Raw genomic sequence first — 18,103 nt, 5'->3', positions numbered from 1 at the left:
TTCTTTTATTTTCCTGTTGTCATTGTTGTTTTTTTTTTTTTTTCTCTCTCTCTCTTTCTTTCTTCTATTCTTTTTAGGACAAAGGGATAAGATAGAGAAATTCTCCCCAAAAGAAATAATAAGAGGTAGTACTCACCGCCGGTGTTTTAATCAATATGGATATAAGTAAGATGTCAGAACTAGAATTTAAAACAGTGATTATAACTGTTAATACTAGCTGGGCTTGAAACAAGCATAGAAGACACTAAAGAATCCCTTACTGTAGAAATAAAAGAACTAAAATCCAGTCGGCTGAAATAAAAAATGCTATTACTGAGATGCAGTCTGAAATGAAGACCATGAAAATGATGAATGAGATAGAAGAGTGAGTCAGTGATATAGAAGATAAAATGGTGGAAACTAAGGAAGCTAAAAACAAGAGCAAAAGAGAACTAGTAATTCACAAAGGGAGATGTAGAGAACTCAGTGAGTCCATAAAGTGAAAATAACATTGAAAAAATGATAGCTGAGAACCTCCCTAATGTGGAGAAGGAAAGAAGCATTCAACTCCAGAAGGCATAGCGATACCCCCCTCAAAATCAATAAAAATATGTCAACACCTCAGCATATAATAGTGAAGCTTGCAAATTTCAAATAGAAAGAGAAAATCCTGTGCCAAACAATTTTTGTTTGTGCCAAACAAGAGATCTTTATTATCACATATGTATTTTCTCATGTGTTTTTAACCTGCTAATGGAGTTTCTATTCTTTTTTTTTTCCTGTGGCAAACATAATTTTAATTCTCTTATTGTTTGACTCTCATTTATTACTTCAAGCCTCACTTTAGAAAACTACATTCTTTTCTTACTTAGAATATTTAATCTACAATTTTTTTTTAGCCTGATTCAGTGATTCTTGCTGGAGAGTGGAACTATTTTTCAGATTCATTTGCCAAGTTTTTTTAAAAAATTATATTCCCTGTCCTTCTATCTTGACTTTGTGGCATGTCTTCCTAGGATGGTAGGGTGTATGAGCATGAGTACACCCTTGCAGATAAATATACACACACTTACAACTATGATGCCCTCAAATGAGCATCTGTTAAGATTGGTGGTCTTTCAAGTATGTTGGGATAAAATGAAGGTTGAGAACTTTTAGCTTGTTGGTATATAGGCTTTCTATATAGTACTATAGTACTATCAAGTACTATAATAATAATAGTACTTGATATTTATTGCATCCTGATAATTTGCCACAAAATGTGCTACTTCTATGATTTATATCTATTGTCTCATTATCCGTCATAATAACCATATGTATAGGTATTATTATCCTCCTTTTGCACACATGGACCTGAGGGTTAGGCAAGTTAAACAAAATGCTTGGTCATGATAAGTAGTGGTGAGCATAAGTAGAGTTGAGCCCATCTCTTTTTGACTTCAAGAGTCTATGGTCTTAAAAGATAGCGATGGAAAATGACATGGATGGACCAAAATGATGTACTTTGTGCCAACCTGCTGAGAGACTTGGATCCATCTATGTACCTTTTACTGCATATGAGCTCTTGTTGTATGCCACAGGATGTCAAGTGCCTAGCAGGCAAGTTTCATGTTGGAAGACTCCCTTTTCCTGTCACTCCTGATAATGAACTCAGGGATTATGGGGTGCTATGGTGACTGGAGAGGAAATATGAATTGTTACAGTGTGAGGAGTTTCTTTTCTAAACCTCTTAAAAGTTAGCTCATAAATATTCTTATCACTAAGCATATTTTTTGAGTGAGGCGAGGTATATGACCATGGCTTCCTTGATGTTTTTAGGGAAAATGAGCCTAGTGAAAATGTAGAAAAAATTAAAAGTCAGGCTAGTTTCTTTCTTTCCCTGTATTATGCTCAGTACTGCTCGGGTAGCCATAGGAGTGTACAAATATTGACAGATTTATGCCATTGTTCTGAGGATTAGTGAGATAATATTTTGAAAGCATATCAAGTTTGTATCTGTATCCAAAATATAAAATGCAAAATTGTCAAAGGATAAATTGAGGCAGTGTAGGTATAAGTTCTTAGACAATTACTAAGTGATATGGATATGGAAGGTAAGATTTTCATGAGGTTTACTTCATAATTCACCAACTTTAGTCTATGTCATTCTCTTAGATTAGGCTTACAGTTATGGGAGATCTAAGACTTTTCCCTAGAGTTCACATTCCATTTTCTGAGCCGTTTCATTGCAGTCTTCATGTCCTTGTTCCTCAGTGTGTATATAATTGGGTTCAAGAGAGGAGTGACCACAGAATAAAACACAGCAAGGAATTTATCTAATGATTTGATGGGGAATGGCCAGGCATAAATGAGGATACATGGTCCAAAGAACAAAAGAACTACTGTGATGTGAGCAGTCAGAGTGGACAGAGCCTTGGATGACTTGTCTGAAGGGCGTTGCTGGATGGTCACTAGGATGATAGCATAGGAGATGATTAGGAAAACAAAAGAACACACAGTGAGCACACCACTGTTAGCAATGACCATGATATCCAACCTATAGGTGTCTGTACAAGCAAGTTTGATAACCCTAGGTAGGTCACAGTAAAAGCTGTCAACTTCATTGGGACCACAGAAAGGTAAGGTCACTGCAAAGGCCAGCTGGCTCACTGAATGGAGGAAGCCAGTTCCCCATGCAGCAGTGACAAGGCCAACACATACATTGCCACACATAACTGTAGTGTAGCGAAGGGGGTTACAGATTGCTACGTATCTGTCAAAGGCCATGGCTATGAGGATCACCAACTCACTCCCACCAAAAAAGTGAAGGAGAAATATCTGAGCAAGGCAGCCCTTGAAAGAGATGACTTTGCGTTTGCTGAAAAAGTCAGCAATCATCTTGGGGGCTGTGACTGAAGACAGACACAGGTCAATGAGTGAGAGGTTAGCCAGCAGGAAATACATGGGGGAGTGAAGGTGGGAGTCAGAGGCTACAGTTATGACAATAAGAAGGTTTCCGCACATGATTCCCACATAGAATACAAAAAAGAACACAAATAGGAAAATCTGCAATTCCTGAGAATTGGAGAGTCCCAGAAAAATGAACTCCGTCACCATGGAGTAATTTGTGTCACTTATTGATTCAATCCAGGAAACAGCCTCTGTAGTTACCTTGGAGAATAGAGTAAGAAGGAAGTCAGAATTATTAGATTCCAATTCTAAGTCTCATTTTGTGTTATTCTGCCTACTCACAATTTGACTTTCTGTGGTTTATTACACAAAGACTTTCAAAAGGCACAGAAGCTAAACCCAGCATTTTGTCTCACACTCCTCCCTGATGATGAGTTATAGTGCAGTTATCCAAGCCTTCTTAGTATTTGCACTTATGCTAGGCTTATTCCTCATAAAATACCTTTGTTCATGCTGCCCTCTCTGCCAGATTAAGTCTATACCCCGTCCTACATTTAGCTCTTTTTCCTTGGGCTTCAAAACAGTTTATATTCTGTTACCACTCTCTTAGCTCTTAAATAAATGCAACGTTGTATGATCTTTACATTTAAATAGCATTTTATGACATGCATTTTTGAAAAAGTATTCTTAGTGGTTTTGTAGCCCGTCACAATATAATTTTATATTTTGGTTGTTGGAAACCTCTCTATCAAACTAAGACAGATCCTTATTCACAGTTTTGCTGTGTGAGGCAATTTTTAGTGTAGAAGCTTTGAATGTAGTCTGTGGACCTTTTAAGGTCCCTCTCTAAGACTTATTTTTACCATTTTTATGCATGTGGATACTAATGATATTCAATTCTTATGGTTATTATGAATTTTAAATGAAGTAGTAAAAGTAAAGTGTTTTGCTCAGTTTTTGTATTTAGTGAGTGCACAAGAGATTTAGATAATTATTAGTAGTAAGATTTATCTCCTTCTGGTTCACAGAGAAACCCCGGTTCCCCAATAATCATTAAAGAATTTTACTTGTATTCTAGAAATAACAAGATGATTGAATTTCAGTTCCCTGTATCCTTGTTTTCCCATCTTTAGAATGAATGCACTGACTCAAAAATTCTCAAAATGCCCACTAGGCTAATAGTCTATGGAGCATGAGCAAGGGACAGAATTTCAAAATAATTTTCATAGTCTCTGAGAAGCTTGGATAGAAACATGAGAGGTAAGACAGATGTAGAGATCCAGTCGTAGGGGAAGTTAAAATAAATAAAGATTCTAGAAAAGAAGGTAAGAGGCCTTATAGAGCATGGAGTTTATACCTATCATTTAGTAATATTGAAATGCTTAGAAGAAAAAGAATTAGTCCAAAATAAAATTAAAGATAAAGAGTAGAATAAGTAAAATAGCAGGAAAATAATAAAAGAAAGGTGCTTCAGTGGTGAAATGAAAAGTGAGAAAAACGCAGAAAAAAGTGCATGAGAGACAACGTGAAGGGGTTTAATAGGAGATAAAATTGGAAAAGGATTCTGGAATGGCTGCCAAGGATGTGTGTTTTAGTATGAATACAGCACAGAAGTACTGAAGAATTATATGCAATTGTTCAATACGTTTCTAACAACTAGTGAATAGTCAATACCTAGTAGCCGTTATTAAGATAGAAATAACAGGATGTTTGTCAACAGGATGTGGGAGATTTAAAAAAAGATGATGTAAACGATTTTATTCTGAGTAATTGTGGAAATAGATGGGTCCTAAGGAGGCATGAAAGTATAGTGGGTTATTCTTACCAAATTTCTTGGGGGAGTAGTAGTATTTCTTTTCTACCCTTCCCTAATCATGGTTATTGCATCACCCTTGGAAATTACATTTTTCTCTTTATTATCCCAATTCCATTCCGTAGCTCTATCCACCAATGCCCCATATTACTGTTTTCAAAGTTCTCTCTGAATTTAGCAATTCTAATTTTATTTCCATGTATAAAAATAAGTCAAATAATAAAATAAGGCATAAGCCCTCTTTTCCCTTCTGCTTAGCACAGAAATAAATGCTAATCATACTAATCATTAACAATAAAGAGAATGGGATTCCTGTTGTGAGATCATTTCTGATGTGACTGATTGGTTAAGATGGTTCTTAAGAATCCAAGTATGCAACTTAGAATGGAACTTCAGAATTTACTTATGTGCAACCATTTCATTTCACTGAGAGGACAAACTCAATACTCACATCTCCATAAGAAATATACCAACGGTGATAACTGACCAGTGGTTTCTCTTTTGCAGCAAAAAGACTTTATACCATGGTAACAAGTAAGAATACAGATACGCTGCTCTTCATCAAAGGAATTTCTTGCTCACTTAGTTAGGACATCTCATTTCCTGAGTGTACACTACTGAGCAGTGAGTGATGATGTTGGATTCTCAGTTACAGGGGACCCTTCACCACTGTAATCCTCTCAAAGCTCATATCTGGTTCTTCAAAAATGGTTCAAGGAGTTTTAGAAGAATTCCGTTGATTCTACGTTAAACATTAAGTTTATCGAAGACGTTTTCCAGAATCTTACACATTGGCCATAGCATTCCTGAAGAGCTAGCTACAAATGAACAGGAAAGTCTTTCCCTCTGTACTAGATTCAACTTAAAATTCAACACATAGGGTGTCATGTTTGTCCTAAATATCTTTTACCCCTCCTTAAAGAAGAGTCCCTGAAGTCTTCATAAGTTTCACTGAGATTGAAGTCAGGAGACTTGGGATTTTTAGTAGAAATTTACAGTGCGATTTTGGCATATCATTCAGAATCTCCAGGCCTTTAGTTTTCCTGCTTACAAATGAGCTCATTGTATCAAAAGCTCTCAAAGACAATGTTCCACAACTCTAGGAGTATGATTTGCAGCTTTATGTGAAAAATACACGAAACCAGACTATATTGGAATTGCAGGAAAGAGGGAAAGAGGTGGGTGAGAGAATACTGCATCCCGGTATATGGAAAAAGGATCCTTAAATAGAAAGGAAAGAAGAGATTAACCTTGAAGTTTCAGAAGGACTCAACACTTAGAACACTTGTATAACATATGCTAAGTTGTAAAGGGTGATCCTTGTTAATATTCACACTAACTTTCTAAGTATTTGAACTGACCTCTGGATCCTTCCATTTTTCTTGAAGATGCACGCGCAATTGAATTCTGCCAAATGGGTTCTTACTAATAGAAGCATCTCTTTACTAATAAATTGCTACATGTTGGTTAGTTCTGCTAACATACTTTACTTTCATCATTCCACCTACCTCCTTCATATCTGGAAGAGACTACAGCAATTTTCAGACCATGGAAGAGTTCAGATTTTCCTTTTTGCACTTTGTCTTGAAGGAAAAATTTCCAAGAGAATAAAGTGTGTCTGATTGGTCCTCCTTATTAGTAAGTCACTTGGTTAAGAGCCATTTATGAATGACCAGAGGCAGGTTAGGAGATCTGGAAATAGCCAGGCTGAAGTTTGAGTGCTGAGACTAAGTCATATAGTCTCACAGGTTTTCCCTTGAGGATATACACAGAATCATCTTGAGTCAAGGGCTGTTGTCACAATTTCTTGGCCCTTTAGGTATTTCTAGTAACTTACTGGATCTAAAGGTGATTTTTTATCTGAGGGAATGAAACTTTATTTCCTTATATCTATATTTCCCTTAATTTTCTTTATATTGATGTATATTGACATACAATGTGCTGTTACTTTCAAGTGTATAATGCATTGATTTGACAATTCTGTACACTACTCAGTGCTCAGCGTGCTAAATGTCGTCATGATCTGTCAACATAGAGCATTATTACAATACTATTGACTTTATTCCATATGCTATACCTTTCATCTCTGTGACTTCTTTACTTTATAACTAGATGTTTGTACTTTTTTTTAATGTTTTTTTATTATATTACGTTAGTCACCATACAGTACATCCCTGGTTTCTGATGTAAAGTTCGATGATTCATTAGTTGTGTATAACACCCAGTGCACCATGCAATATGTGCCCTCCTTACTACCCATCACCAGCCTATCCCATTCCCCCACCCCCCTTAGATGTTTGTACTTCTGAATCCCCTTTATTTCTCCCATCCCCCCACCCATCTGCCCTGAGTCAACCACCAGGTTCTTTTCCTTAAGAGTCTGTTTTTGTGTTTGAGATTCTACCTCTCAGTCAAATCATATGGTATTTGTCTTTCTCTGTTAAAGGTGACCTTTTAAAAGAATCATGGTGAAACCAATTAAGATAAAGTTCTCAAATTAAAATGCAGATGGATTAAGGAGACAATATATAATAATGCTTTAGATATTATACAAAGAGGATAGCTTATAGCATTTATGACTACTTTTGTATAAAATATAGGAAGAAATACTTTGACCAATAATAAGAAAGTCTCATTGATTATTTACCATTTTATTGAGCAGCTTTAATTACAATGCAGCAGTTACAACTGAGCTGAATCACCACAATTAATGTTTCTTAAATCAGTCATTGGGATGCATGCAGCTAATTTCTAGTTGTGCTCCTTGACTCATCAGACTTCCCAAGTTTTACTTGGAAAGGTAAAGTACAAGTAAAGATGTCAATCATCTTCTTTTTCCTAAGCACCCTGGCTTAAGTATAGGTACATTACATAAGGTGAGATCTGTGTTGGGTGCCTTTCTTTAGGTAATAAGATCCTTGAAATACTTTTATAATTATAGATACTCTTTTAGGGTGAATCAAGAAATGCTTCGAGGAAGACTGCAAAGAAAACAGAAATTTGCTGTTGACAAAATGGAACATAGACAAATTTTGCATAATGCAAAATAGTAGATTCTGTTTCTAAAGTAACATCGTGAAGAGTACACTGACAATCAAAGACTGAAGATGATTCTTAAGAGTTGTAATAGAGTGTTCCCCGCCTATTTATCTAACTTAAAGTATGATTAGGTTGAGAGTTATTTCTTTCTTGATTTTTAATGGCTGCTGGTTGATGTAAGCTCATATTTTATCCATTGGATCCACATAATTTCCATAAGAAATATTAATTGATTCCTAGTGATGCTTATAATCAGTATGAAGGTACTGATAAATAAAGCTCAATCATATGTACACGTATGTATTTACATGGAGATATAAAACAATTACATGAAAATTGAGTGTAGTCATTGATGAAATGGCAATTTAATTTTATAGGTCAGTAGGAATATATAACACTTTATTTTTCATACTTAACAGAAATTACTGCAGCTCTATTTGGAAGTGAAGTTCTTTAATTCAATACCTCTTTTATGTAGAGTTCTCAGTTTTTTAAAGGCAATAAAGTTGTATATAATCCATAGTGTTCATGGTGATCACAAGGGTCCTGATGGTCCACGACATTCATCTTGTGCTCTTACCAGTGAAATCTGTTATGGCATTTCCCTAGAACTTACAACTTGTCAACTCAGCTTTCTCATTGCCACCTTCATATCTCTGCTCCTTAAAGTATAGATGGCAGGATTTAATATAGGAGTGATGAGAAAGTCCACAATAGCAAAAAATTTATCCATTGACTTGGTAGAGAAAGGCCACACATAGAGAAACATACATGGAGTGAAAAACAAAACCACTACAGTGGTGTGAGCTGATAGAGTGACGAATGCTTTGGATAAATCTTTGAAGAATGTTGTCTGACAGTTATCAGATTTAAGATGTGTGATGCAACTAAGAAAAAGAAGGTGCCCATAGATATGAAGCCACTGTTGGCAGTTGTCTGTAAGTGTCCATGCATGCAAGTTTAATAACTCTAGGAAAATCACAATAAAAGCTCCCCACATTATTTGGGCCACAGAAAGGTAAATTTTTGACAAAAACAAACTGAGACACAGTATGAATCACCCCAATGATCCAAGCAGCCACTATCAAAAGCATGCACATTTTGGGATTCATAGTAGTTAGATAGTGGAGAGGCTTGCAAATGGCTGTGTACCCGTCACATGCCATGGCTATGAGCAGTACCATCTCAACTCCTCCCATGACATGAATAAAGAACATTTGTATCATGCAGTTATGGAAGGAAGTGATTTTGCAACCACTGAAAAGATCAGAGATCATCCTAGGAACTGTGGTGGATGAAAGACCCAGGTCAATGAGTCACAGTTGTGTAAGTGAGAATAAAAAATCACTGTTAGCATAATGAAGAGGTTGCCGAAGATAATTCCCACATAGAACAAAGAGAAGAAAAGAAAAGGGAAAACCTGCATTCCCAAGGATTGTGTAAGTCCCAGTAACAGGAACTCAGTTACCATAGAGCCGTTTCCTTGGTCCATTGAATCATAAGGAAGGGAAGACTCTAAAGTGACGTGAAAGAAATAAGAGAAGGAATTAACTTTGAGGAGTGCTTCACACAATGTGTTAAATGTTGATAATTTAAATTGGCTATTGACAGATCTTTTATTTAATTGAAATTAAATTATTTACAAAGTAGTGGGAACCCAGGGTATGAGTTTGGTGCACTCAGAGGTCATCTACTGATTTAAAGTGCTGTTCTTCATTCAAGTACATGGAGTAGTCAGGCATCTTAAGAAGTTAGAAAAGGACGCACAAATTAAACTCAAGGATTTCAGGTGAAAGAAAATAATAAAAATTGAAAACAAAAATAATATGTACTGACTCCCAGAAAACTGGAGAGTGTACATGAGCATATAAAAAATATTTTAAAAAAATAGACAAAGTTTCTAAAAGAATAATAAACAAAAATTAGAAATGAGCATAGAATAGTAACAGTTAACGTAACAATAGTTAAGGCACTTCTGAAGTCTGTTTCTCTTAAGTCCGTAAAATTATTTACCCTGAAGGCACACATAAATCATACTTATATTTGAAATGTTATAGAGAGACAAAAGCTTTATGTCTTTATATAAAAAAATAGATCAAACTATTCAGGAAAACCTCTAAAACTTGCTAGACAGAATTGATATCAAGAGAAAATTCAGAAATGTCAACTCTTTGTGTGTAGGTATATTCATTTCTTCCTTTCAAATCAAGGAAATAAGATAAAATATATATTATTTTCCTATTAAATTAGAAAACAATTTTGTAGTTATTATCAAAACTGGGGAAGCCCTAATGAAATAGATATCCTCATACATTGCTAGGGGACATACAGAATAATTCAAGCATTAAAGAAAACATTTTGAAATGTGTACCAGGAATCTTGACTCCATATCATTTGGTGCAATAATACTCCTTATGCAGTTCTCTGTGTACAGATAAATTTTCTGGCACAGAAATGTTCATTACACTCTACAGTGGAAGATTTTGAACAATTTAAATGCCAGACATTAGTTTTAAGTCTAGTATAATATTTGCATATGATGTAATGTAATACAGTTATTAAAATTAATGTTTATCAAAGAGTTTATAATAGCACTAGGAAGATTTTTCTTTAGAATATTAAGTGTAGTAAAAGTAAACAAACTGCATAGTCCAATATATTAAATAACAGTAGTTGATTTTGACTTTTTTAGAGTTTAAAAAAAATCTCCTTTTAGAGTTTGAAATAGTTTTTGGTACACATATTTTGTTTTTTTGATAAAAACATCAAAGGGGCACCTGAGTGGTTCATTCTGTCCTACTCTTGGTTTCAGCACAGGGCATGATCTCAGGGTCATGAAATCAAGCCCCACATGAAACTCTGAGCTCAGTGGTGAGTCTGCTTGAGAGTCTCTCCCTCTCCTCATTCCTCTGCCCCACCCCCCTACTCGTGGTCTCTCACTAAGATAAATAAATGAGTCTTTCAAAAAAATCGAAGAGGATGGAGAGTTGAAGGAATGCTAAGAATGTTTGAAAACAAGGATTGACTCATAATTATTGGAAGACAAATTAACTGAGGAAGTAATAGACTCTAATAGTTCTCACATTCAATCAGCCATATTCATAAACTGCCAGAAATTGATTTATAGATGTGATTATTAAGGTGTGTGGGGTGGTGGCAGTAAGTATAGCTTAGTAACTGAAGGGTCCATATTATCCATATTAAGCTTCTTACAGTTTATATAAAACTATCATTAAGTTGGCACTTTTGGGGGCATTTCTATCCAGATAATTGACAAAGCATCTCCCCTGCTTCACTTTGACTAGGGCTCACCATTTGTAATGAATTCTGGTAACCATGGAATAAGTAGAAAGAAAATAGATGTTCTGGTGGTCCCATCCAGTTCAGAGTGAGCAAGGTTAGTACTGTTGGGAAATATTTAGGAAATATTAAGAGAGACACAATAAATGGTCAAATAAATAGAGACAACAAAGTGCAAATGGCACAGAAGAGACAATGTTGTGGGAAGAATATGGAGACAAGCAGATGGAGACAAGTAGGTTTTATTCCTTTCCTATTTACACAATATGAAATTATTTTTGTTACCTCTCAATTTTTCATTGTCTTCTACCATCTCTTACCTATACCTTATTCTATACTCTTTCTGGCATTTTCTCTGAAAACCATGTTTTACCAATTCATTCATAGTGCCATCACTGGATTTCTTATTCACATTTAAATCATCCAAATTGAAAGGGCATAATCCTTTGGGGAGGGATATTGAATCTGGGGAGCAGGATAGCGTTAAAAGATCATCCTTATTTCATGGAAGAAATTCATGCAATATCCTCTCTACCTGCTGAAGAGGTGTTTGGTGACTTCCCAAGCTCACCATCAAATTCAGTCTGGAGAAATAAAGTTGAAGCTGACTTCCTGAGATCACATGAAACTAAGATAAAATATGTAAAGCCAATACTACAGGATCTTATCATAAAAGTGGGTGTTTCATTTTATAAAATCCATTAGAATCTCTGAATTAATTTGTCATATTTGGGAATTCCCATTACTTTTAAATTAGTACTGCTGAAATAGTGTTGTCTTGGGGTTTGAATGATAATTTTTGTAAACAAGATCCCACACTACATGAACCTATTAGTCTAAAGACTCTGAACTTCCATTTAGAACATATAATTTAATCTATTTATGAACTCTAATTATTATAACATGGACAATCACAATGCAAAATGTGGAACTGAGTGTAATCAACAGGGTAGAATCAGAGTCGGTAGCATGTGTGAAGGACAGGTAGGAAGAACACATAAAGGGGAAGAATGAAGGTGTATTGGAAAGAGAGTAAGAAAGTAAAATGATGGATAGGAGAAGAAATAAGAAAATCCTAAAAAAAATCCTAAAAGACAAATATGGAAGATAAAATGATGATCAAAAAAGGCATTGGCAGAACATTGCACATCTTTGCTTAGGTTGCCTGAGCGGGTTTAAACCAAAACGCATTGATAAATTACAAACACCTGGGTGTGAACCTTACTTAGGTTTTCATTCACTGCTTTAAGTGTATTTTGCCTGAAGGTATGGAAGGTAATAGCAGAGCTGTAGGGAAACTGGCCACTGATACAAAGACCAGTTAAGTCTTTGAGCATGTGAATCATGGGTGTGGCAGTGGGGTTTGGTAGAATGGAGTGGGTAGTTGAACATGGTGGTTCACCAAACTGACAGGTGAGTCATCACTAAAAAATTAGGAAGTAACTGATCAAAAGCATCCGTTTGTCCTCCAGGCGCTATTTTACTTTCCCTCATTCTAGTATTTATAGCTTTTCACAAATCTAAAATTAAAATTTTTGATATAGTCACCTTTTCTGCTTTTTCTAACACTGTGTCACCTGCCTAAAACAGTGGATGGTATGTACAAAAAGTCCAGGAATTATGTGATGAGTGAATTTCCTAGAAATAGGTACTAAATAATTCATACAAGACATGCAACATTAGCCCTTCCAAAGACATAGAGAAATTGTGTTTAATAATACCTTCTCCACAAGCTTATATTTCCTGGTGATAACCCAGTTAAATGTACATAAAAAGTGAGTAGCTGAGTGAAGAAATTTCCACTTTTTCTGTTAAAAACATCTCAAATTACCATGTATCATTGATGAGGACATCCTGATGACCTGAGAGAGCTTGTTTGGAGAAAAATACCATGTAGTTGTTTCTCTACCTTTTTAGGAAACCCTGGTGATTTTTTGAAGCTCTCAGGAGTTCAGAAGCCAAGTCTCCATAGAGTTTGCTCATTCCTGTTAGAAATGTAACATTTTTCAGTCATTCAGGGCCTGGGGAGACCCATCTTTAAACAGTAAATATAGATACATATTAAATAACAATTAAGATGATAATTATAGATTTGTATAGATGTGGGAAAGAACTTTGAGAGAATCTTGTTCAGTTACTTCATTCTACAGGTAGAGAGCGAACTCTGTGGGGGTAAATGGCTGGCCAGAGTGTTCTCAGCAACACATTCACAGAGCCAGAACTAGAAGTCAGCCTAACTTCCAGTCCAATGTTCTTCCTCAATAATGCTCTCTACCTGCTTAATAGAAAGAATTATGAAAAGACAGAATTATTTATATTTGAAAGGATAACTTTAACCTATTTGTATGTGCCCTATTCAACCCATTTTTGAAATTTCATTTAAAATAGAATTGGCTTCCCTTCCTGTAAGACTTTTTTTTTTTTTTTTTTTTTTTTTGCCTTTGGGAATTTCTCTTGCTTACCCCCTTTCATGTTTCTTCACACAACCTGGTCAGTCCTTGAATTGAGAGTTCCATCTCAGAACTTACAGCTACCAGCTCCTCTGTACCATTCCCTGGCATGGGGCCAGAAGTTTTCTGACTGAGCATAGCCTCTCAGACTAGGCATTGGCTAGTTCCCTCAAATGTGAAGGAAAGAAATACTGAAAGAGAGGGAGCCACACCAGAATCCTGGAGGTGGAGGACTAAGACTTTATTCCTCTTGTTTAGAACAGAATTTGGTTCTCAAATAGTGTGGGAATAGTTGAGGACAGGTGTTTGTTTTACAAAGTGAAAAAAAAAGTTTAAAATGAGTTGGAGAGCACAAATGTCAGAAACACATGATCTTGGAAAATCTTCACTTTAAGGAGACAAATGAAACATCAAAATATATGTGTATGTATGTGGAATTGATTTGAGAATGCAATGCAATGATTGAAATTTGAGAATAAGAGAGTAATGGTGTAGAATAAAAGGAAAAATATTTTCAATAAGAGAAAGCTTCAGACACAAATATTTTGCAGAAGAGAAGACACTGAATAAGAGTTAAGCAGGATAGAGAGAGGGATGCAACAATGAAAAGTGCAGTTTTATAATTAAAAAGCATCTTTCCTATCTGCCTGTTCAGCCACAGGATGTAGGAAAAGAGAAATTCAGAGAGCTTTGTCATAATTTCTGTATATAGCCTTCCCTCAAAGACTAAGCTCTATATAAGATTCTTCATAATTGGAAATAAGTTAATTAGCTTCACAAGAGAGTGACCTGTTATCTCAGAGAAGACCAATCCTGAGCCCAGTATTAATTTCTTTTGGGGGACAAAATGTCTGAGTCATATTGGTTTCCCATGAGAAAAATGTAAAAGAATTGCCTGGTGATGAACAGGGGTTGAGGGGGAGGGAACATTTTGAGGCAATATGTTCGTTTGCGGAAAAGATCCCTATATAGACTACTTGATATTTAGGATAAATTGTTTGAAAGCACTAGGATGAGGGGATAAGGGTGAAAACATGTTCTGAGTGGACAGACATACCTTCACTTGTAGTACCAAACTTGAAGAAATAGATGTAAAACCGCTAGATATGTAAAGATAATCCTTAAAACTGACAGTAAGGGGGTAAATTGATCATTTTCCTATTATCGGTTATAGGCAGTGTTAATCTGTATATGCTTACCTGTCCTTTCAAACTTTGAAGTGTGCTCGTTGAAGGTCTTCTTGAATACTTTTGAATTCTATTTTTCTGAGTTGACTGGATGTAAGTAAAATGTGTATATAATTGGATCAATTTCTTAATAGATCAAGGCAAAAAAGGTAAGAGCAAAAAAGAGGAAAATGTAGAAGTTTTTTTGAGTTGTTCCTAAGAGGAGCATGTTTACCTGAGGGAGGGACTCATTCAGAGGACCTACAACAAGTCATTGATACCAGCCTGGTGCATCTTGTAAAAGTAAGGCTTTATCTATTTTGGATGTGGAGATATAAAGAATCTGATCTCCAGGCTATCAGGAAGTGCCAGAGTGTGGAAGATCTATCTTTTTTTAGAGCTGTATTTGTTTAGAGCTTTATTTTATTTTCTCAGTTCAGAAACAGGGAACATCATACTTCTCTTGCTGCAGATGATAGTTAGTCTCAAATTAATTTTCACAAAGTAATGACATTATAAAATGTATAAGCAAGGATGCAAACTGGAGAATAATGTGGGCTGATACATTAAAAAATAAATAGGGATGCATGGTTAATTACATGAATCATAGTATATATAAGATGAGGTAAAGTAATTTATTTGCCTGGAAGAAGCACAACTACTCTAAGATGAGAGGAAAATTTCTCTTATTGCCTCACAACCCTCGAAGGCTCTTCTGCAACCCAGTGTCCCATAAAATCATTCTATCATGTCAGTGTGCTCCTGTCCTGATATACCTGTGTTCTAAGTCAGTTACTGGATAGCAGGGCAGAACAGCTTATTAAGATGAATGAGGAGTATCTAGGTAGAAATAAAGTCCTAAGGAGTTGGCCAGTCAGACACAGGGCAAGCTGTGACGTGAGAGCCATCCTCTGAGGAATGGATCTTGGCTTTGCTTGGCCACAGAGAAGGCTGCTGGGTCAACAGGAGCTGGGGTTGCTAATGTAGGGTTTATGAGACCTGGAAGTATCAGAGAGGGTGAAGACCACTGATTTATAGGCCGCCCCAGCTGAGATTGGCCCAAGCTTTGACTTGGCTTAAGTTTACAAAAGGTACTCATTAGCAGACTTCACTGTAGAGTATTGAGGACACAGGGGCAGAGAACATTAACTGAGAAAAGGAGAAAGAAAAGGGTGGAAGTACTGTAATCCTGTGACCTTTGATTGAATGTACAAAGAGAGCCCAAACAGTATTCAAGAAATTATTCACGTTACTTGTTTTTACTCTTTGTTGGTTTTATTCATTTATTTAATGATAAATATTTGTTGAGCATTTTCTGTAGAGTTGTTACTCATTAACGTTATAGCAGTAACCATGATGCACCCAGCCCCTTCCTCACATGGAACTTAAAATGTAATGAAGAAGACATATGTTGAATAAGAAGTTATGAGTGTAGCTGATGTTATAAGCATGACACTAGGTAGTGCTATGATATATACAATGCAAGGAGCTCTCCTGGACCCAGGTTCTTGGAAGTGTGTCTTGATATAATGATGTTGAAACTGAGATTTGTAGAATAAATAGATGTTAATAGGCAAAGCATGAAGGGCAGATGTTTCAGACACAATGATTACCCAGTGCAAAGCATCAAGATGAGAGAGAATGGAGTTTATTTTTTTAAAGATCTTATTTATATATTTTAGAGAGGGAGAGAGCATGAGTAGTGTGTGGGACAGAGGGAAAGAATCTCAAGAAGAATCTGTCCTGAGCACAGAGCCTGAACACAGTACTCCGTGTGGGGCTCAATCTCACAACCCTGAGATTATGACTTGACCTAAAACCAAGACTCTGACACTTAAGGGACTGAGCCAACCAGGTGCCTGGAGAGAATGAAGTTTTTAGGCAAACAAAAGGAAATCAGATTTCCTCTGGAATTGTAGGGCAAGAACATGTTGTTCTTTCAGCCTGGAGAGGGGGATGAGAGCCAGGTCTTGGATGGCCTGATAAATCTTGAAATGGAGTATTTTAATTTAAGAGCATTGGCAAGTATGTGAAGGGTCTTAAGGAGAAATGATCATGTGCTTATATTTATACTTAAAAATCTCTCATTTTGTATGTAGATAATGGGAATAAAGACAAATGAGCTTTGAAGGGGGAAGACACATAGTGACTTAATACTCAATTTGAAAAATGACTTGTGAAGACTTAGACAAGAATGGTGACATTTGGAAGAAAACAAAGGACATATTTAAGAGTGTTTAGAGGTTGGAATTAATAGGATTTCCTGATTTATTGAATATTGGGGATTGTGGATGGAGGAGTCCGTTATTACTTCTAGATTTTGAGGAACTGGGTTAATATTGGTGCCACTTATTGTGACTAGGGACCTGAAAGAAGAGCAGGTTCAAGGATGAGCTGATAAGTTTCAGATCTGCTGAGTGGGAGATGTCCTTGAAGCATCAAGTCAGTAGGCAGTTAGATTTATGAAGTAAGAATTCAAAAAATAATACCCCAGCTTTGAAGCCCCTAGCTGAGAAGGGTGCCACCTAGGGATAGAATATAGAGTGAGAAAAGGCCAAAGATGCAATCCTGAGTAGCACTGAGTTTGGTGGTGGAGCAGGTGAGAGAACCCCAGCAAACTGCTACTGGGAAGGAATTCCCAAAGAGTTGGAGGAAAAGCAGGAGCCTGTAGTGTCTCAGAAGCCCAGTGGATTATTTGTAAGAGGGAGTGTTTAGCAATGATCAAGAACTTCCCATCCAGATGAACACCAAAGCATTAAATTAAGTATAAAGGATTAATTTACATGGAGGAAGCAGAGATATTATTTTTAAAGGTCCTGGAGAAACACAGGACCAAAAATATAGGCATTGGTTTCCTTAATTGAGTAGATTTTGTTTAGAGAGCAGTAGAAAAAAATAGAAATGAGATCATCAAAAGTTAGGCTAGAGGGACGGGGTAAGAAATCATGTGGGAATAAGGCAGGTAAAGTGGAGGAACTGGGAGCAAAGGGTAACATCTTCCTGGTAGAGAGCTTCTTTACCATGCTCATTGTGCAATAATTTGGGCTTCTTCAGTCTTCTCCATAGTTATTAAAAAAAAAACAAACAAAAAAAAAACAAAAAAAACAACTTTTGTGTCATAAATAGTCAGCCATGATTTGAATTTCAAACTCTTAATCATATTTGTGCACACATACTGTAGGAGAATGTACTCTCTGATTATTATTTTACTTCACATCTGCAAAATCTCAGGCATTAATCACTCATACAATAATGAATAGTGACCAGCCAATGAGTGTAAGAATGTTGAATCTAAGAGGAATCATAGCTTAAAATGAACAGGCTTAGTCCTCTGATAGTTTCCAATATTGTGACTCTAACCAGTGACTTGGAGAATTAAGATGTACTTTAAACTGGTGGAATTCTAAACCCTAGAGTGTCAGCAGACTCAGAAGAAGGGCTTCTCCATACTTCGCTAGGATTGAGAG

At 36.1% G+C, this 18,103-nt stretch overlaps 1 protein-coding gene and 1 pseudogene across 1 annotated transcript; both read right to left on the bottom strand.

Moving 5' to 3' along the window:
• Nucleotides 1-2,157: 2,157 nt before the first annotated feature.
• LOC130543678 (olfactory receptor 4F4) lies at nt 2,158-3,126 on the bottom strand. The gene has a single exon (XM_057312134.1). The coding sequence runs from the start codon at nt 3,073-3,075 to the stop codon at nt 2,158-2,160; it is 918 nt and encodes a 305-aa protein (XP_057168117.1). The 5' UTR covers nt 3,076-3,126.
• A 2,622-nt stretch (nt 3,127-5,748) lies between these two features.
• On the bottom strand, nt 5,749-9,146 carry LOC130543677 (olfactory receptor 4F6-like; annotated as a pseudogene).
• Nucleotides 9,147-18,103: the final 8,957 nt, after the last annotated feature.

This window comes from Ursus arctos, unplaced genomic scaffold, assembly GCF_023065955.2.
Source record: "Ursus arctos isolate Adak ecotype North America unplaced genomic scaffold, UrsArc2.0 scaffold_144, whole genome shotgun sequence".
Lineage (NCBI taxonomy): Eukaryota > Metazoa > Chordata > Mammalia > Carnivora > Ursidae > Ursus > Ursus arctos.
The sequence above is the reverse complement of the archived record's forward strand: the minus strand, read 5'-3'. Positions and strand labels throughout refer to the sequence as shown.

Coding starts and splice junctions, on each gene's coding strand:
- LOC130543678 (XM_057312134.1), bottom strand. CDS start 3,075: ATGGTGACGGAGTTCATTTTTCTGGGACTCTCCAATTCTCAGGAATTG.